Consider the following 16,025-nt stretch of genomic DNA (forward strand, 5'->3'; position numbering starts at 1 on the left):
GGGAGAGGGAGTGGGAAAGGGGAGGGTTGTGGGTGGGAGGGACGGTATGGGGGGGAAGCCATTGTAATCCATAAGTCGTACTTTGGAAAATTATATACATTAAATAAAAGTTTAAAAAAAAAAAAAAAAAAAAAAAAAAAAACACATTACTACTAGTCATGGTTAACATGCAAAGAAATTAACTAGTCTTCAAAGAAGTGAGCAGATTCTAAAGTGTTGGCATTTACTGCTGACAACACTTCATTCCTATTAAAGCTCTGAGACTTACATTTGGACTTGAGACACATGGTGTCATAAGTGTAGTCATGATATACTTAATTTTATCCAAAGGGGGGAAAAAACTCTAATGCAGTAAGTTTTTAAAACCTGCATGTATAAAATCATGACTCTAATCCTGCAGGAAAATTGCTAGGAATTTGAGCGCAACACTGCATCTGGATGTATAAGTATTGGTCACATTGATTTCCGTTACTGAGTATTAAAAATATATATATTAAAAAGAAAAATATAAATCTGATAAAAATCACTGGATAAAGTTGGCTTCAACATTACATCACAGTGAAAAACAGCTATGTTAAGCTGTTAAGCAGAGTCAAAATATTGTCCGAAACGACTGGTTTGATAATGCATTCTCTAAGCTGCTGCAGTATTTTCTATTACAAATCGGAAAATTCAGAATCTCTTTCACATTAAACTTAGTCCCAAGTGTTTCAAATGGGCCTCCAACGAGGATCGAGCTTCAGGTTTCGGACATAAAAGCCTTCAAACAGGCGGAAGAATTACCCTCGCTGCACATGAGGAATCCTCCAATTTCATGTTAACTATTAAATTACAGGCGCTCCATTCTGTTGCCCCAACCTCTGTTTAGAAATTCGAACAGCCGGCCCTTAGAAAACATCCTTACACCAAAGCCGGAGCTGGCAAGTGAAACCCTTTACCTGCGGAAGCAAAACACAGCGAGGTGTCCTGGCAGCCCGAGAGGCACGCTGCAAAGTGGCACGCGAGGCAGCCCCTTCCCGCGGCGAGGCTCGCATTATTCCTAACACCGGATGACACCGCAGAACAAAACTACTATTAGGAATGCTTCCAAAGGAACATTTTTGGATGCGATAGAGACTTTTGACATTATTTATTAGGTTCAAAAATGCTTCACAAAAGCCTAACAATGGTTCTGTGGAAACCAGTACATCTGAGGCCCTTTCTGTTGTTCTGGGCCCGCATTGATTTGAGGATGGGCAGCTCTCGCCGAACAATCCCCTCGCAGCGGTCAATGGAGCTGAGCATTCACCACCGGCCTGGAAAGGGCCTGTGAACAAGCCGTATGGAAACCCCGGGACGGGCGGGGGGGTGCCGAGGAGCAAACCTTGATTAACCTCTTGGAGGGGAAAGGAGTGGAAGCGCCCGCGAGCAGAAGGGGCGCTCCTGCCAGGCTGCCCCGGAGGGCGGAGTCGGCCCTCGGCCGCCTCTCCTCCAAGGCCGGAGGATGCTTCGGGAGCGTCTCCGGCGCCATGGCAACCGCGCCCCCTCTGACTGCGCTTCCGTGCACGCCGAGGAGCCGGCTGTGGACATCCCGGTGTGCCGGGGCGGCCACCCTCCCCTCCAGCTCCGGGTCGGAGCAGCTCCGCCAGACGCTCTGCTGGGCGAAGGGGCCGTGGTTCCCGCAGAGGCTGATGGCAGTGAAAGGTCTCGCAGCTGGCCCTGGAAGGCAGAGAAAGGCAGCATTGGCACTCGGTGGACAGGATGGACCGCACTGCCCCAACTGGGGTCCTATACAAAGCCTCTCCTGAGCAGTGGGTGTTTGAGAAGTCAACATCTGTAATACAAGAAGAGAGGGACAAATGCATTCCTCTGCTCTGCTTCCATTTCCAGCGTCCGGCTCATGAGCACCCTGGGAAGTAGCAGGTGATGGCTTGGGTAGCTGGGTCTCCACCTCTCACAGGGGAGATCCGATTTGATGTCTGGGCATCTGGCCTGGCTACTGCACGCATTTGGGGAGCGAACCAGCCGTGGAAGAACCGCCCCACCCAACCACCCAAACACACAAACCCTGGCTGTCTTTTTTCTGCTTCCCTCCATCCTTCCGCCCCCCACCCCAAATAAAATGAAATTTTAAAAATCCAAGAGGCATTACTTCGTGGCTTTTATCAGAAATTGCAAACCGGTAATATGCCAAATCAAATACATTTTTCATATAAAAGATGTGCCAATTTTACAATACAGCCAAGACTTGCATTTTCATATATATAGACATGATACATATATGTATACATATATATCTATATACATGATACATATAATATTGACATTTTTATTTGAGAAATTCTGCCCATTGACAGCACAAATTAAAATCTAATTCTTCAGAAGCCAACTGATAATTTACATGCTATAAATCATTTTCTACAGGTTTTTTTATACTTTTTAAAACTTTATTTAAGAGACAGCGACAGCTTTCAACCACTGGTTCACTCCTCCAAATGCCTGCAATGACTGAGCTGGGTCAAAAGCTGGGAGCCTGGGATTCAATCCAGGTCTGCCAAATGAATGGCACAGACACAAGGACTTGAGCCGTCACCATCTGTCTGCATAGCAAGAAGCTGGAACTGAGAACCAGGACTGGAAATCAAACGTAGGCATCTTAACAGCTATCTTAATTGCTAGGCCCCTACAAGTTGTTAAAGTTTTGAATAACATGTAGATGTGTGGAATATTTGGAACTACACACAGGATCATGTGAAATTAAGAAAAAAAAAATGTAAAAGAATTAAAATGCACAGTTCCTTACTAATAGTTGATATCAAAAACAGTCTATCCCTGAGTAATTAGCTCATCACCCAGTGCTCTATGCCTGGTATGTATTGGACAACTTTCATTGCACACACTCAATATACCTAAACAAGCCAAAAGGAAAAAAAATCAGTGAATTTGATTTCTCCTGCAAAAATCATTTCCTCAAACAAGGGTATAATGGTATTTCAATATATTCAAGTAAATGAAAGTTTACAAATTCATTGCTTTGAGAAAATTAGATGCACAATAGCTGTTTGTTAATTTAGATTTCCAGCCTTGGCACACTATCCATTCACTGACATCAATATTCAGTGTGAGAAGAATTCACCATAGAAAGTGAATGTGGGTTTTTTTTCCCCCCAGAGTGTCCTGGCTTTCCATGCCTGAAATACTATCATGGGCTTTTCAGCCGAATCCACATGCCTTAAGGGCTGATTCTGAGGCCAGAGTGCTGTTTAGGACATCTGCCATTCTGTGGGTCTGCTGTGTATCTCACTTCCCATGTTGGATCGTTCTCTCCCTTTTTTATTCTATCAGCTAGTATTTGCAGACACTTTTCTTGTTTATGTGATCCCTTCAGTTCTTAGTCCTATCATTATGATCAATTGTGAACAGAAATTGATCACTGGGACTAGTGAGATGGCATTGGTACATGCCACCTTGATGGGATTGAATTGGAATCCCCCGGTATGTTTCTAACTTTACCGTTTGAGGTAAGTCAGCTTGAGCATGTCCCGAATTGCACATCTCTTCCCTCTCTTATTCCCACTCTTATATTTAACAGCAATCACTTTTCAGTTAAGTTTCAGCACTTAAGAATAATTGTGTATTGATGACAGTATTCAACCAAAAGTATTAAGTAGAACAAACAAAAAAAATACTAAGAGGGATAACATATTAAGTTGTTCATCAACAGTCAGGGTGAGGGCTGATCAAGTCACCGTTTCTCATAGTGTTCATTTCGCTTTAACAGGTTTCCTTTTTGGTGCTCAGTTAGTTGTCACCTATCAAGGAGAACATGTGGTATTTGTCCCTTTGGGAAAAAAAAAACCTAAATGAAAGATCTGCACGAGTGAGATCCCAGTGGAAAGAACGGGTCATCAAAGAAGGAGGTACCTTTCTCTGAAGGGAGGAGAGAACTTCCTCTTTGATCATGGCCTTGTCTAAATATAATCAGAGTCAGTGAACTCAGGGGGCTTCCATAGCCTTGGCAACTCATGACAAGAGCCTAGGGTGATTACTGATACCATAAACAAGAGTGTCAATTTGTTAAGTCAACAACAGGAGTCACTATGCACTTACTCCTCATGTAGGATCTCTGTCCTTAGTGTGCTGTACATTGAGATTTAATGCTATAACTAGTACCCAAACAGTATTTTTCACTTTATGTTTCTGTGTGGGAGCAAACTGTTGAAATCTTTACTTAATGTATACTAAACTGATCTTCTGTATATAAAGAGAATCGAAAATGAATCTTGATGTGAATGGAAGGGGAGAGGGAGTAGGAAAGGGGAGAGTTGCGGGTGGGAGGGACGTTATGGGGGGGAAGCCATTGTAATCCATAAGCTGTACTTTGGAAATTTATATTCATTAAATAAAAGTTAAAAAATTTGTTTTGCATTAAAAAAAAAAGAAAGTGAATGTGGTTGTGGAATTTGGAGTAATAGGACATTAACCTAGAATAGGACATTAACAGAATATGCTATTCTGTTTTGGGCTAAAGAATAAAAGTTTCTCCCCTGAAAGCAACATGGTAACATTGCATTCTGCAGCAAACTACACTTGAAGGGCAGTGTGGTTTAATGAAATAACTGTGCGGTCAAGCCATCCTAGACTCAAGTCCTGGCTCATGGCCTGACCAGACAATCTCTGTCCTCACCTGAAACCTGAGGCTGTATCACCTCCTGACAGGGCTACGAGTGAGATTCAGTGTGCATTCACTTGCTCACTCATTAACATGTGAGTGCCTCTTCTGTGCTTGGCAGAATCCCCGACACTGGCGATATGGAAGGGAGTAAGACAGACAATATCCCTGCAGTCACAGAACTTACATTCTAGTTGTTGGGGAGGGGGAGAGGGTGGGAAAAGGAGGGGAAAGTAGACTAATAAGCAAATGAACAAATTTACAAGTGGCATCTGGAATGAAATCACAAGGAGAAAAATAAAGCAGAGTAGGAAAGACCAAGGAGGTGACATTTCCATAAAGAGTTGAAGATAGTGAAGAAGGAGACTAGTGAACTCTCTGGGTGAGAACATGATGAAATGTTAAGCATCGGGTCCATAGTAAGTGCTCAATACCCAAGAACCTCAGTTTATTCTCAAATTTGGAACTGTAGTTAACATAGGAACGCTCAGAACTGCAGTCACAATGAAGGGCTCCAGACGATCGGGCTCAGACTCTGCACGTAAACCGTGGGAAAATAACAGTTCCAAAAGCCAAAACCGAGGGTGCGAAGTCAGAGTTTAGCCAATTGCCTTCTACAAAATGAGGCTTGTTAGGCAAACAGCATCACCTGCTTCCTATCATCAGGTCCAGCCTCCCAGAAAGGAAGTTATCTCGGACTCTGCCGTCCTGGCAGGTTTCCCAGTCCCTGCCTTAGCACTTCTAGGCCAACTAGTATGTTCTCTACTTTAAAAACAAACACAAAACCCTCTTTATATCGAGTGAAATCCTCCCCTCCTTCTGTTAGCCAACGCCCTTTGAAAAGGCTACATAACACCTTCTTGTACATGACAGTGCCTAGAACACTTGGAGAGATACATTTTTTTACTCACATTTTCCCTCCTCCAGTCTGAACACTACCACAATTCAGTCCCTACTATGTCTGAAGAACTGTACTTCAACCCTCTAATTACAACATCTGCGCAAAGCAATACTTGTCATTAGTTTGCGGATGAAAAACTGAGCTCAAAGAACATTAATGGGACTTGACCATGGCCAGAGAAGTGAGATAGGAGAGCAGTAAGAGTTGAACTCAAGTCTTCTTGGTTCCAAACCTCATTCCATCTGGGCTATTGCCTTACTTTTAATCATTCTTCCTATCAGGACATACAGTTCTGAGCCACTTCTTTATCCAATGCATATTTTGTGCTATAAATTCCTGGCTTCATTATCTGTAAAATGGGGATAATGATATTACCTGCCTGAGTGGTATTTGAGGATTTCATAAAGTAATACCATAGGCTCAGCACAGTGTCTGGCACATCAGAGACCTTAGCAAATAGAGACTGGAATGAGGAGGAGGAGGATGATGGTGATAGTGATGATGATGATGATGATAACAACTGTGATTATTATTTGCTACAATACCTGAATCATCAAATAGCCTGTCATGAACTTACACATGCACAATGACTATCAACAGTAAAATTTCATTAAGGACACAGTGATATGGTTCTTTGGGGGCTTTCTAGAATAGGACTTACCATGGAGTTTATAATTTTTCTGTTTATATTGTAGCTATAAACACAATGTCAACAGTTGAAACAAGAAGAACCACAATGTGATACCTACCAGAATCTCCTTTGGATCTGTCCAAGGACTGGTTTTGAGGTTTCCTGTGTCTTTTGAAATGTATACCCACAGCCTCCAGGTGAATGGGATTTACTGAGTGTGGTAGAACAGGCTTTTTTGCCATTTGCTGTTCCAAAAATGGACTGCTCCAGGCCTGGTTAGATACTCTTCTGTTTGGCCTGTTAATTTTTCCTCCAACAGTGAAGCTCGGTGGGACCTCATCCCTTTCACTGGATGGTGTTGGGGTGGGACAGGATTCTCCATAGTTTTCATCGTCAAAGGAAGATGTACTTACAGGAGACCTGGGGATTATGTACTGGCGAGTGCAAAGCAGTCTTTTAAACGCCACTGGACTCTGAGCACTATCTGGGAGTACTGTAAAACATAAAGACATTAGCTTCAAAGAATGAATTGAAATATCACCTACTAAATTAATGGCAGCGATGGTGAAATCCAGTAACATGTGAATTTTGTTTGTGTCTACCCTGAGCAAACAGAAATAACAATGAAAACAGGGACTGGGGTAGCTGCTTGGGACAGCAAGGAAAAGTCTGGAAAGGGAGGTAAAAAAACATTGAAAATGTTTTTGTGTGAGACTCTGGATGTGTTTGCTGTTAGTATTCAGAAGAACCATAGCTAGTAGATAACATTATTGTCTCCATCTCACCATTCATAATGCTTGTTTGAGTGTTATAGATTGAATGGTATCCCTCCAAAAGATATGTTGCAGTTCTACCCCCGGTTCCTGTGCATGTGACCTTATTTGGACATAGGGTCTTTGAAGATTTAACTGAGTTACAATATGGTCAGAAATGATTAGAGTAAGCCCTAACCCAATACATCTTGTGTCTTTGTAAGCCAAGAAAACTGAGAAACATAAAGGAATAGCATGGGAAGACACAGAGCCACAGGACAATAGAAGCAGGGATTAGCGATATGAGGCCACAGCCAGGAAGCAGGGGTGGAAGAGGCAAGAAGGGAACCTCCTGGAGGCTTCCAAGGCATCACAGCTCTGGCAACAGCAGTCTGAGACTTTTAGCCTTCATAGCTGACAGAATAAAATTCTGTTCTTTTATGCCACCCACTGTTACAGTGGCCCTTGGAAGTAAATACAAGCTTAGAGCAGGGAGCTTGTCCAAGGTCACACACATACTAATTAGCAGAGTTAGAACTTGAATCCAGATCTCAATACACTCTACCTGAAGCACTTTTAGAAAGTAAAAATCAATCCCAGTTTAATAGTGCTCTGAATGCTGTACATACCCTAAAGTAAAGCTGTGCCTCCTAATCTGATTCTTATCTAGACATTGAGCTGGGTTCCTTTGTCTAATCACTTCAATTGAGAAAATGTTACCTACAGCATAAACTTGAACCGTTGATATCAACATTACTAACTCCTCAACAGAAAGAGTACTCAACAGTCAAAAATATTAATGAGCATTTAAACACCGACAATAGTGACCTGGGGGAGATGCTTTGAAAAAGCTACCTAAGAAGAAAAAAATGGCCTGGATTGGTTATGAGGAGAAGAGAGAAATGGCAAATGATAACTTCCTAAAATGTAAAATTTAATGGATGATATAAAGGGATGTGTGTGTGTGTGTGTGTATGTAGGTATGTGTGAGAATATTTAGGATAAGTATTTGAAATCATTGGAACAGGAGTATTGTGAAGAGGGTGAGAAGATAAGATCTACTTGCCTTTATTTTTTATTTATTTCTTAATTTCTATTCATTTTGAGATACTCTTTTCCATGAAAATAATGAAGTGTGACTCATTATACAAGCATTAGTGAAAAAACTGTAGTTGGAAGACCTGGGCTTGAATCCTAACTCTTCAGATTCCTCAATGTAGTCTGGAAATTTTTCTAGGGTTTATCCCACTTCTGTTTCTCCTTCATAAAGTAGGACTAATCACACCTACTTTGTAGGGATATAATAAGCAATATATTAGATAATGCACATAAAGTGCTTACAATAGTACATAGTATATGGAAAACAGAAAATATTTTGTATTAATATTACTACACAGTAAAATATAGTTTATATAGGAAACCACATAATAAATATAAAGATATATACAATTATACCATTTTATGTTTAAAATGCAAAGAATAAAAGCTGGAAGAAAATAAATCAAATAAAATTTATTTCTGGGTGGTATAGTTCAAATTCTGGGTAATTTTTATGCAATGTCCGAATATTGTGCACTGGATAAATATTAAGCTTATAATCCAGAAAACACCTTTGATGAGATAATGAAGGTAAACTTGAAGAATCAACGCAGCTTCCCATTCCTTACTGTGAATTCATTTACTCAGATGGTTTTCACCTAATTACAAAGCAGGATGAAGAAGGAGAAACTTCTGGGAGGTAGGGATCTGACTGCATGTGGTGTTGAGGAGACTTCTTTGGATAACTGAAAGGTAGCTTGCAGGAGGCCATTGGGCTGATGGTATTTCTAAGTGACCTAATTTGTTATGGGATAAATTTTGTTCCGTTAAATGTTATATGTTGATATGTTGAAGTCCTTACCCCCTGTCCCTGTGAGTGTAATTGCAAGTGAGGTCTTTGCAGATGTAATCAGGTTAAGATGAGATCAGTGTGGTAGGCCTTCATCAAACATAACTGGTGTCCTCATACAAGTTCCAGAGACTTGGACACAGAAGTATTGGTATGGTGTGAGGGAAGCAGAGGTTGGAGGGATGCGTGTGCAAGCCAAGGAAGACATCTGACTGCCAGCAACCAGAGACCAACAGAAAGGCACTGAGTCTATTCTTCCTCAGTACTTCCAGAGGAAGCCAGAAATGCTGCACCTGGATCTGGGGACTTCTGGCCTCTAGAACTGAGGAAATAAATGCCTGCACCCATTTTGTTACAGCATCTCTAGAAAACTAATATACCCACAGTAGATCCAAATTACAAATGTCATTCAGAGGAATTCTTTTTTTTATTTTACTTTTTAGAAAGCTTTTATCTCATAAATATAAATTTTGAAAGTATAACTTTTGGATTATAGTGATTTTCCCCCCACAATCACCCTCCCAACCACAAACCATCCCATCCTCCACTCCCTCTCCCATCCCATTCTTCATCATGATTCATTGTTAATTATCTTTATATACAGAAGATCAACTTAGTATATACTAAGTAAAGATTTCAACAGACTGAACCCACATAGACACACAAAGTATAAAGTACTGTTTGAAGACTGGTTTTACCCTTAATTCACATAGTAAAACACATTACGTCAGAGATCCTACATGGGGAGTAAGTGCACAGTGACTCCTGTTGTTGACTTAACAATTGACACTCTTATTTATGACGTCAGTAATCACCTGAGGCTCTTGTCATGAGCTGCCAAGGCTATGGAAGCCTCTTGAGTTCACCAACTCCAACTTTATTTAGACAAGGCCATAATCAAAGTGGAAGTTCTCTCCTCCCTTCAGAGAAAGGTACCTCCTTCTTTGATGGCCTGTTCTCTCCACTGGGGTCTCACTCACAGAGATCTTTCATTTAGGTCATTTTTTGGCACAGTGTCTTAATAGCAGCCCTTTTCATTAAAAAAAAAAAATAGGGCATCTGGATTTGGAGAATAGAGCAGAAGGCAAACCAAGAGGTTATGAGTGTGGAATGGGAGAAGGAAGAGATTAGCTATTTTGAGTTTCACTGTGTGGAAGAACTTATACCAAGGTCTATCAACTGGTGCAGTTATTAGGCACATAGTTAGTCCCTGGGTACAAGGCTTTAAATGGTAAAGAGGGTGCTGACGATGCTAGTTGCCAGGCCACAGTCCTCCTAAAACACAACTCTGCAGAGGGTGGAACAAAGAAAATTCTTCCTGGCCCAGGTAGATGACAAAATAACAGAAGGGCCAAGCAGGGATGGTCTGAGATTGTATGTCCCAGTGAAGAGACCACATGCCTCTCGGATTCTTTCACTGTCATAAGGAAATGTGGGTTCACTATAGACAATATATCTGGATTTTCAAGAGAAACAGAATTTTGTTTTAATGTTGGTAACATTCATTCTTAAAATACACAGTGTTTGAGATGCAAAACACAACTACTCCATCATTGGCCGCCAGTTTGTGCCCTTGGTCTATGGCCAGTGTTCTAAAAGCCATACCATCACTTATCTCTCTTCTTAACGTCTTCACTTCAGAACATGATTTTATAAACATTCTGCTTGGAACAGTAGGCATGCATTTGCAAGCCCTGTGCAAAGGCAGATTGTAAAACCCTAGAAATCTGGTCTACCTCCAGCATTTTAGATTGAGATTTTCATTTTCGCTTGGTTGTTCCATTTTGTCTTAAAGCCCAGAATTGGAAATGCTACGCAAAATGCACAGAAACAGCTAGAATCTTTCAAAACAGTAGCGTTGAGTCTCTTGATCCCAAAAGAAAACAAACAAGAATCAACAACATCTGACCTCCTCTTGTTCTTTTATTCAAACATCTAGAAAAGGATGGAAGACCTGAGGCACTTTGCACATCTTCGCATCCCAGAAACTATGGGTTAAAAGAAACAATGTCACCTGAGGCTGAGCCCAGCCCAAACCTTCAACATAAACAGGCTTCATATATAAAAACCTATGTATGCATGTATATATTAGGAGTATTACCAAAGCCACCACGTATGATGTTGGGATAAGCAGTGATTATGCATACTTATTCAGTTAGCCAACCAGCATTTATTGAGCTTCTGCCAAGTACTAGGTACTACCCCAGTGAATAAACATCAATTAGGCAAATAGGAGTGATCATTTGGGGACTAAGTGGACCAGATAATTTATAGTAAAAATTGAACTTGAACACAGAAAACCTGATCCTTCCAGTTTCACAGACTGCTTAGTGACTTTCAAATTTCTGCTAAGATACAGCCACAAGGAAGCCTGAATTAATAGAACAACAAGTTGTTTTGGAATTAAATAATCAGAAACAGAAATGGCTGGAAATGGAGAACCCTTTGGCAATCTGCAATCACTTTTCATCTTTTTTAATTTTTGTTTAAAATTTACCACCACAGTTAGTGACAAGACTGGAGCCAACATCAAGTTCATGATTTAAAGTCCAGGGTTTTTGTTAGATGATACATCTCGAGTCTAATTCAGTATTTGTCATCCCTGGCTACACATCAGAGAATACCTGACATGCTTGTCTGCTTGCTTGCTTTCTCTTTCCCTCTTTATTATTTTAATTTTATTTAAAATTTTATAGACATATAAAATTGTGCATATTTATGGGGTATTATGTGATATTGTATTGCATGTATATGTTGTGTAATATCCAATCAAAATAAAGATATTTATCCTTTCAAGCATTTACCATTTATAGTGAAAGCATTCAAAATCCTATCTTCCAGGTTTTAAGAAAAATATTCAGTACATTATCTATAGTCAGCCTACTGTGCAATAGAACTCCAGAACTTGTTACACCTATGTGAACATTTCATATAGCTATAACACTTCACACAGCTATAACCTAATACCCATCACTCAATCTTTACCCACCCCTTCCTCTCCGCTTCCCTCCGCAGCCTCTGGTAACTGCCATTGTATTCTTAATTTCTATAAGATCACCTATTTTTCACATTGCACCTATGAATGAGAATACATGATATTTGGCTTTCTGTGCTTGGTTCATTTCACCTAACGTGATGATATCTGGCTCTATCCATGTTGTTGCAAATGATAAAATTTCACCCCTTTTTGGCTGAGTAATATCCCATTGTGTATATATACCACATTTTCTTTATCCATTCATTGGTGGATGGACACGAAGGCCTTTTCCATTTCTTTGGATACTGGCATGCTTTTATATATATAAATATATTTAAATATATATTAAATATATATATATATATATAGAGAGAGAGAGAGAGAGAGAGAGAGATGTGGTCCTGCCGCTGATGAAGCATTGGACATCCCTTTCCACTCTACTTGGTTTCACACCAGAAAGTCCATTTAAGCCTCCTAAATACTCTCCAGCTCCCTCATCTCCTCTGAGGGAGAGCTGAGGCTCAGCAAGAATAAGTGTCTTATCCACTCCACTGGACAAATACTGAAGAAGCTGGCATTGGGATCCAGATCTTAGGACTAGAGGGCAGTTTGGAGTTTTGACTAAAGAATCAATGCCGGTGATGCCAGAAGATACTCACTTGTTGAGTGACATGAACTGCGCTTGATGAAGCATTCACAGTAATAGCTGACAAAAATTGGGTACTGACCACCAGCCATGCTCTGTCCTACTGTTCAGGCCTTCTCCCAGAGAAAATTATAACAGCATTATTTCTAAGGTACAGAAGAATAGATGAAAATTTGGATGATCAAGTATTCTGCTCAAGTCCAGTGAATGAAGTTGGCAGAATCAGTGTTCGAAACAATGTAAGCCTTCCCCAATGAACTACATTCTTAGCTGTTCCTCCCCACTACCTCTGGCTATTTGTGTAAGGGTCCAGTTTTTCCTAAATACTGAGACACTCCTTTGCGTGTTTTGTAATTGTTGTTGTTGTTTTTGTTAAAAGTCTCTTCTCCCCCCAAAAAAAAAATTTCAAGTTTTTCAAGTTCTTTAATGTATAAGGACTTCTGCCTCTAATTTTGTTGCACAGGTCTTCCATCTGTTACTAATTTCATCTGAAATATTGTGGCAGACAGGATATTTCAAGGTACAAAACCTCAGGGCAGAAAGTATTTTACATAAACAATTTCTCATTCCCTTTGAGCTGCAAGATAGCTCATGATAAATCATGACAGACGCTAACGTATTCAACAGAAAAAGACAAATGTGGGGAGCAAACCGGACTAGACTGAGTTACTGGAATTAAGACTTATTCTATGCATCTGCTCTCCCACAATATGGCGCTGGGAGAGAAGTAAACAGCTTCCGCACAGCTGCCTCCAGTTCAACCAATTAACTGTAGGACTTGCTCCTGATTGGAGGAGAGCAGCGTACTCGGCGTGTGGGCAGCCGAGTTGGGATTGGCGGAGGAGGACTATAAAGGAGGAGAGAGACGGCATGCACCAGGAACATCTATGGGGAACATCTAAGGGAACCCGTGCAGCCCCCGAGAAAGCCGGCCGGCGGTGTGCTGCTCCCCTGCGGAAGTGGGGAATGTGGCCAGGGGGAACTGCCCTTCCACGGAGGTGGAAGGGATAGTAGCCAACCCGGGAAGAACCAGCAGCAAACCCGGGGAGGGCCGAGCAGACAGAAAGAACAGCGCAGGGTCCTGTGTCGTTCCTCCACGAAGAGGGGGAGCGACATAATGGTGCCGTGACTCGGATATGAAGCCCAGGCAGGGCTTAGTGTCGTTCCTCCACGAAGAGGGGGAGCGACATAATGGTGCCGTGACTCGGGTTAGGAAACCTAGGTCGGATAGCAAACTTTTTTTTTTTTTTTCTTTTATTTAATGAATATAAATTTCCAAAGTACGTCTCATGGGTTACAATGGCTTTCCCCCCCATACCGTCCCTCCCACCCACCACCCTCCCCTTTCCCACTCCCTCTCCCCTTCCATTCACATCAAGATTCATTTTCGATTATTTTAGTATACAGAAGATCAGCTTATTATACCTTAAGTAAGGATTTCAACAGTTTGTTCCCACACAGAAACATAAAGTGAAAAATAATAGATGATTTTTTTTTAAATGATGATGAAATCAGATCAGACCTATTGTCATGTTTAATCCCAGTGAGAGTCAAGTTGGGAATTGATAGTTTCTTTTTTTTTTTTTTTTTTTTTAACAGAAGATCAGTTTAGTGTACATTAAGTAAAGATTTCAACAGTTTGCACCCCCATAGAAACACAAAGTGAAATATACTGTTTGAGTACTCGTTATAGCGTTAAGCCTCAGTGTACAGCACATTAAGGACAGAGATCCTACATGAGGAGTAAGTGCACAGTGACTCCTGTTGTTGACTTTACAAATTGACACTCCTGTTTATGGCATCAGTAATCTCCCTATGCACCAGTCATGAGTTTCCAAGGCTATGGAAGCCCTCTGAGTTCTCCGACTCTTATCTTGTTTAGACAAGGTCATAGTCAAAGTGGAGGTTCTCTCCTCCATTCAGAGAAAGGCACCTCCCTCTTTGAAGACCTGTTCTTTCCACTGGGATCTCACTCACAGAGATCTTTTTGCCAGAGTGTCTTGGCTTTCCATGCCTGAAATACTCTCATGGGCTTTTCAGCCAGATCCGAGTGCCTTTAGGGCTGATTCTGAGGCCAGAGTGCTATTTAGGACATCCGCCATTCTATGAGTCTGCTGAGTATCTCACTTCCCATGTTGGATCACTCTCCCCTTTATTTATTCTATCGGTTAGTGTTAGCAGATACTAGACTTGTTTATGTGCTCCCTTTGACTCTTAGTCCTTTCATTATGATCAATTGTGAACTGAAATTGATCACTTGGAATAGTGAGATGGCATTGGCACATGCCACCTTGATGGGATTGAATTGGAATCCCCTAGTATGTTTCCAACTCTACCAATTGGGGCAAGTCAGCCCGAGCATGCCCCAAATTATACATCTCTTCCCTCTCTTATTCCTACTCTTATGTTTAACAGGGATCACATTTCAGTTAATTTTCAACACTTAAGAATAACTGTGTGATAATTACAGAATTAAACCAGTCATATTAAGTAGAACAGACAAAAAAAAATACTATGAGGGATAATGTATTAAGTTGTCCATTAGCAGTCAGGGCTATGCTGATCAAGTCACCATTTCTCATAGTGTCCATTTCACTTCAGGAGGTTTCCTTTTTGGTGTTCAGTCAGTTGTCACCGATCAGGGAGAACATATGGTATTTGTCCCTTTGGGACTGGCTTACTTCACTCAGCATGATGTGTTCCAGATTCCTCCATTTTGTTGCAAATGACTGGATTTCGTTGTTTCTTACTGCGGTATAGTATTCTAAAGAATACATATCCCATAATTTCTTTATCCAGTCTACCATTGATGGGCATTTAGGTTGGTTCCAGGTCTTGGCTATTGTGAATTGAGCTGCAATAAACATTAGGGTGCAGACCGCTTTTTTCTTTATCAATTTAAACTCCTTTGGGTAAATTCCAAGGAGTGGGATGGCTGGGTCGAACGGTAGGGTTATATTCAGGTTTCTGAGGAATCTCCAGACTGATTTCCATAGTGGCTTGACCAGTTTGCATTCCCACCAACAGTGGGTTAGTGTCCCTTTTTCCCCAGATCCTCGCCAGCATCTGTTGTTGGTAGATTTCTGTATGTGAGCCATTCTAACCGGGGTGAGGTGAAACCTCATTGTGCTTTTGATTTGCATTTCCCTGATTGCTAGTGACCTTGAACATTTTTTCATGTGCCTGTTGGCCATTTGGATTTCCTCTTTTGAAAAATGTCTATTGAAGTCCTTGGCCCATCTCTTAAGTGGGTTGTTGGTTTTGTTTTTGTGGAGTTTCTTGATCTCTTTGTAGATTCTGGTTATTAACCCTTTATCTGTTGCATAGTTTGCAAATATTTTTTCCTATTCTGTCGGTTGTCTCTTCACTCTCCTGACTGTTTCTTTTGCAGTACAGAAACTTCTCAATTTGATGCAATCCCAATAGTTGATTTTGGCTTTGACTGCCTGTGCCTCCCGGGTCTTTTCCAGAAATTCTTTGCCTGTGCCAATATCTTGAAGGGTTTCTCCAATGTTCTCTAATAACTTAATGGTGTCAGGACGTAGATTTAGGTCTTTAATCCACGTTGAGTGGATTTTT

General features: G+C 41.0%; 1 protein-coding gene across 6 annotated transcripts in view; it reads right to left on the minus strand.

Moving 5' to 3' along the window:
* Nucleotides 1-1,114: 1,114 nt before the first annotated feature.
* The window catches only part of C11H12orf42 (chromosome 11 C12orf42 homolog), a 195,051-nt gene continuing 180,140 nt past the window's right edge, over nucleotides 1,115-16,025 (minus strand). For 3 of the 6 annotated variants that reach the window (XM_070052780.2, XM_089307572.1, XM_089307573.1), the window contains 2 exons: nucleotides 6,302-6,676; nucleotides 1,115-1,698 (listed from right to left, as the gene is read on the minus strand). In XM_070052780.2, the coding sequence (XP_069908881.2) occupies nucleotides 1,268-1,698; nucleotides 6,302-6,676 (806 nt within the window). In that variant the 3' untranslated portion in view covers nucleotides 1,115-1,267. The remainder of the gene's footprint in view (nucleotides 1,699-6,301; nucleotides 6,677-16,025) is intronic. The other 3 variants (XM_089307574.1, XM_089307576.1, XM_089307575.1) reach the window with 2 other exon arrangements.

This window comes from Oryctolagus cuniculus, chromosome 11 (assembly GCF_051225735.1).
Source record: "Oryctolagus cuniculus isolate XC-2025 breed Fujian yellow rabbit chromosome 11, ASM5122573v1, whole genome shotgun sequence".
In the NCBI taxonomy this organism is placed as follows: Eukaryota; Metazoa; Chordata; class Mammalia; order Lagomorpha; family Leporidae; genus Oryctolagus; species Oryctolagus cuniculus.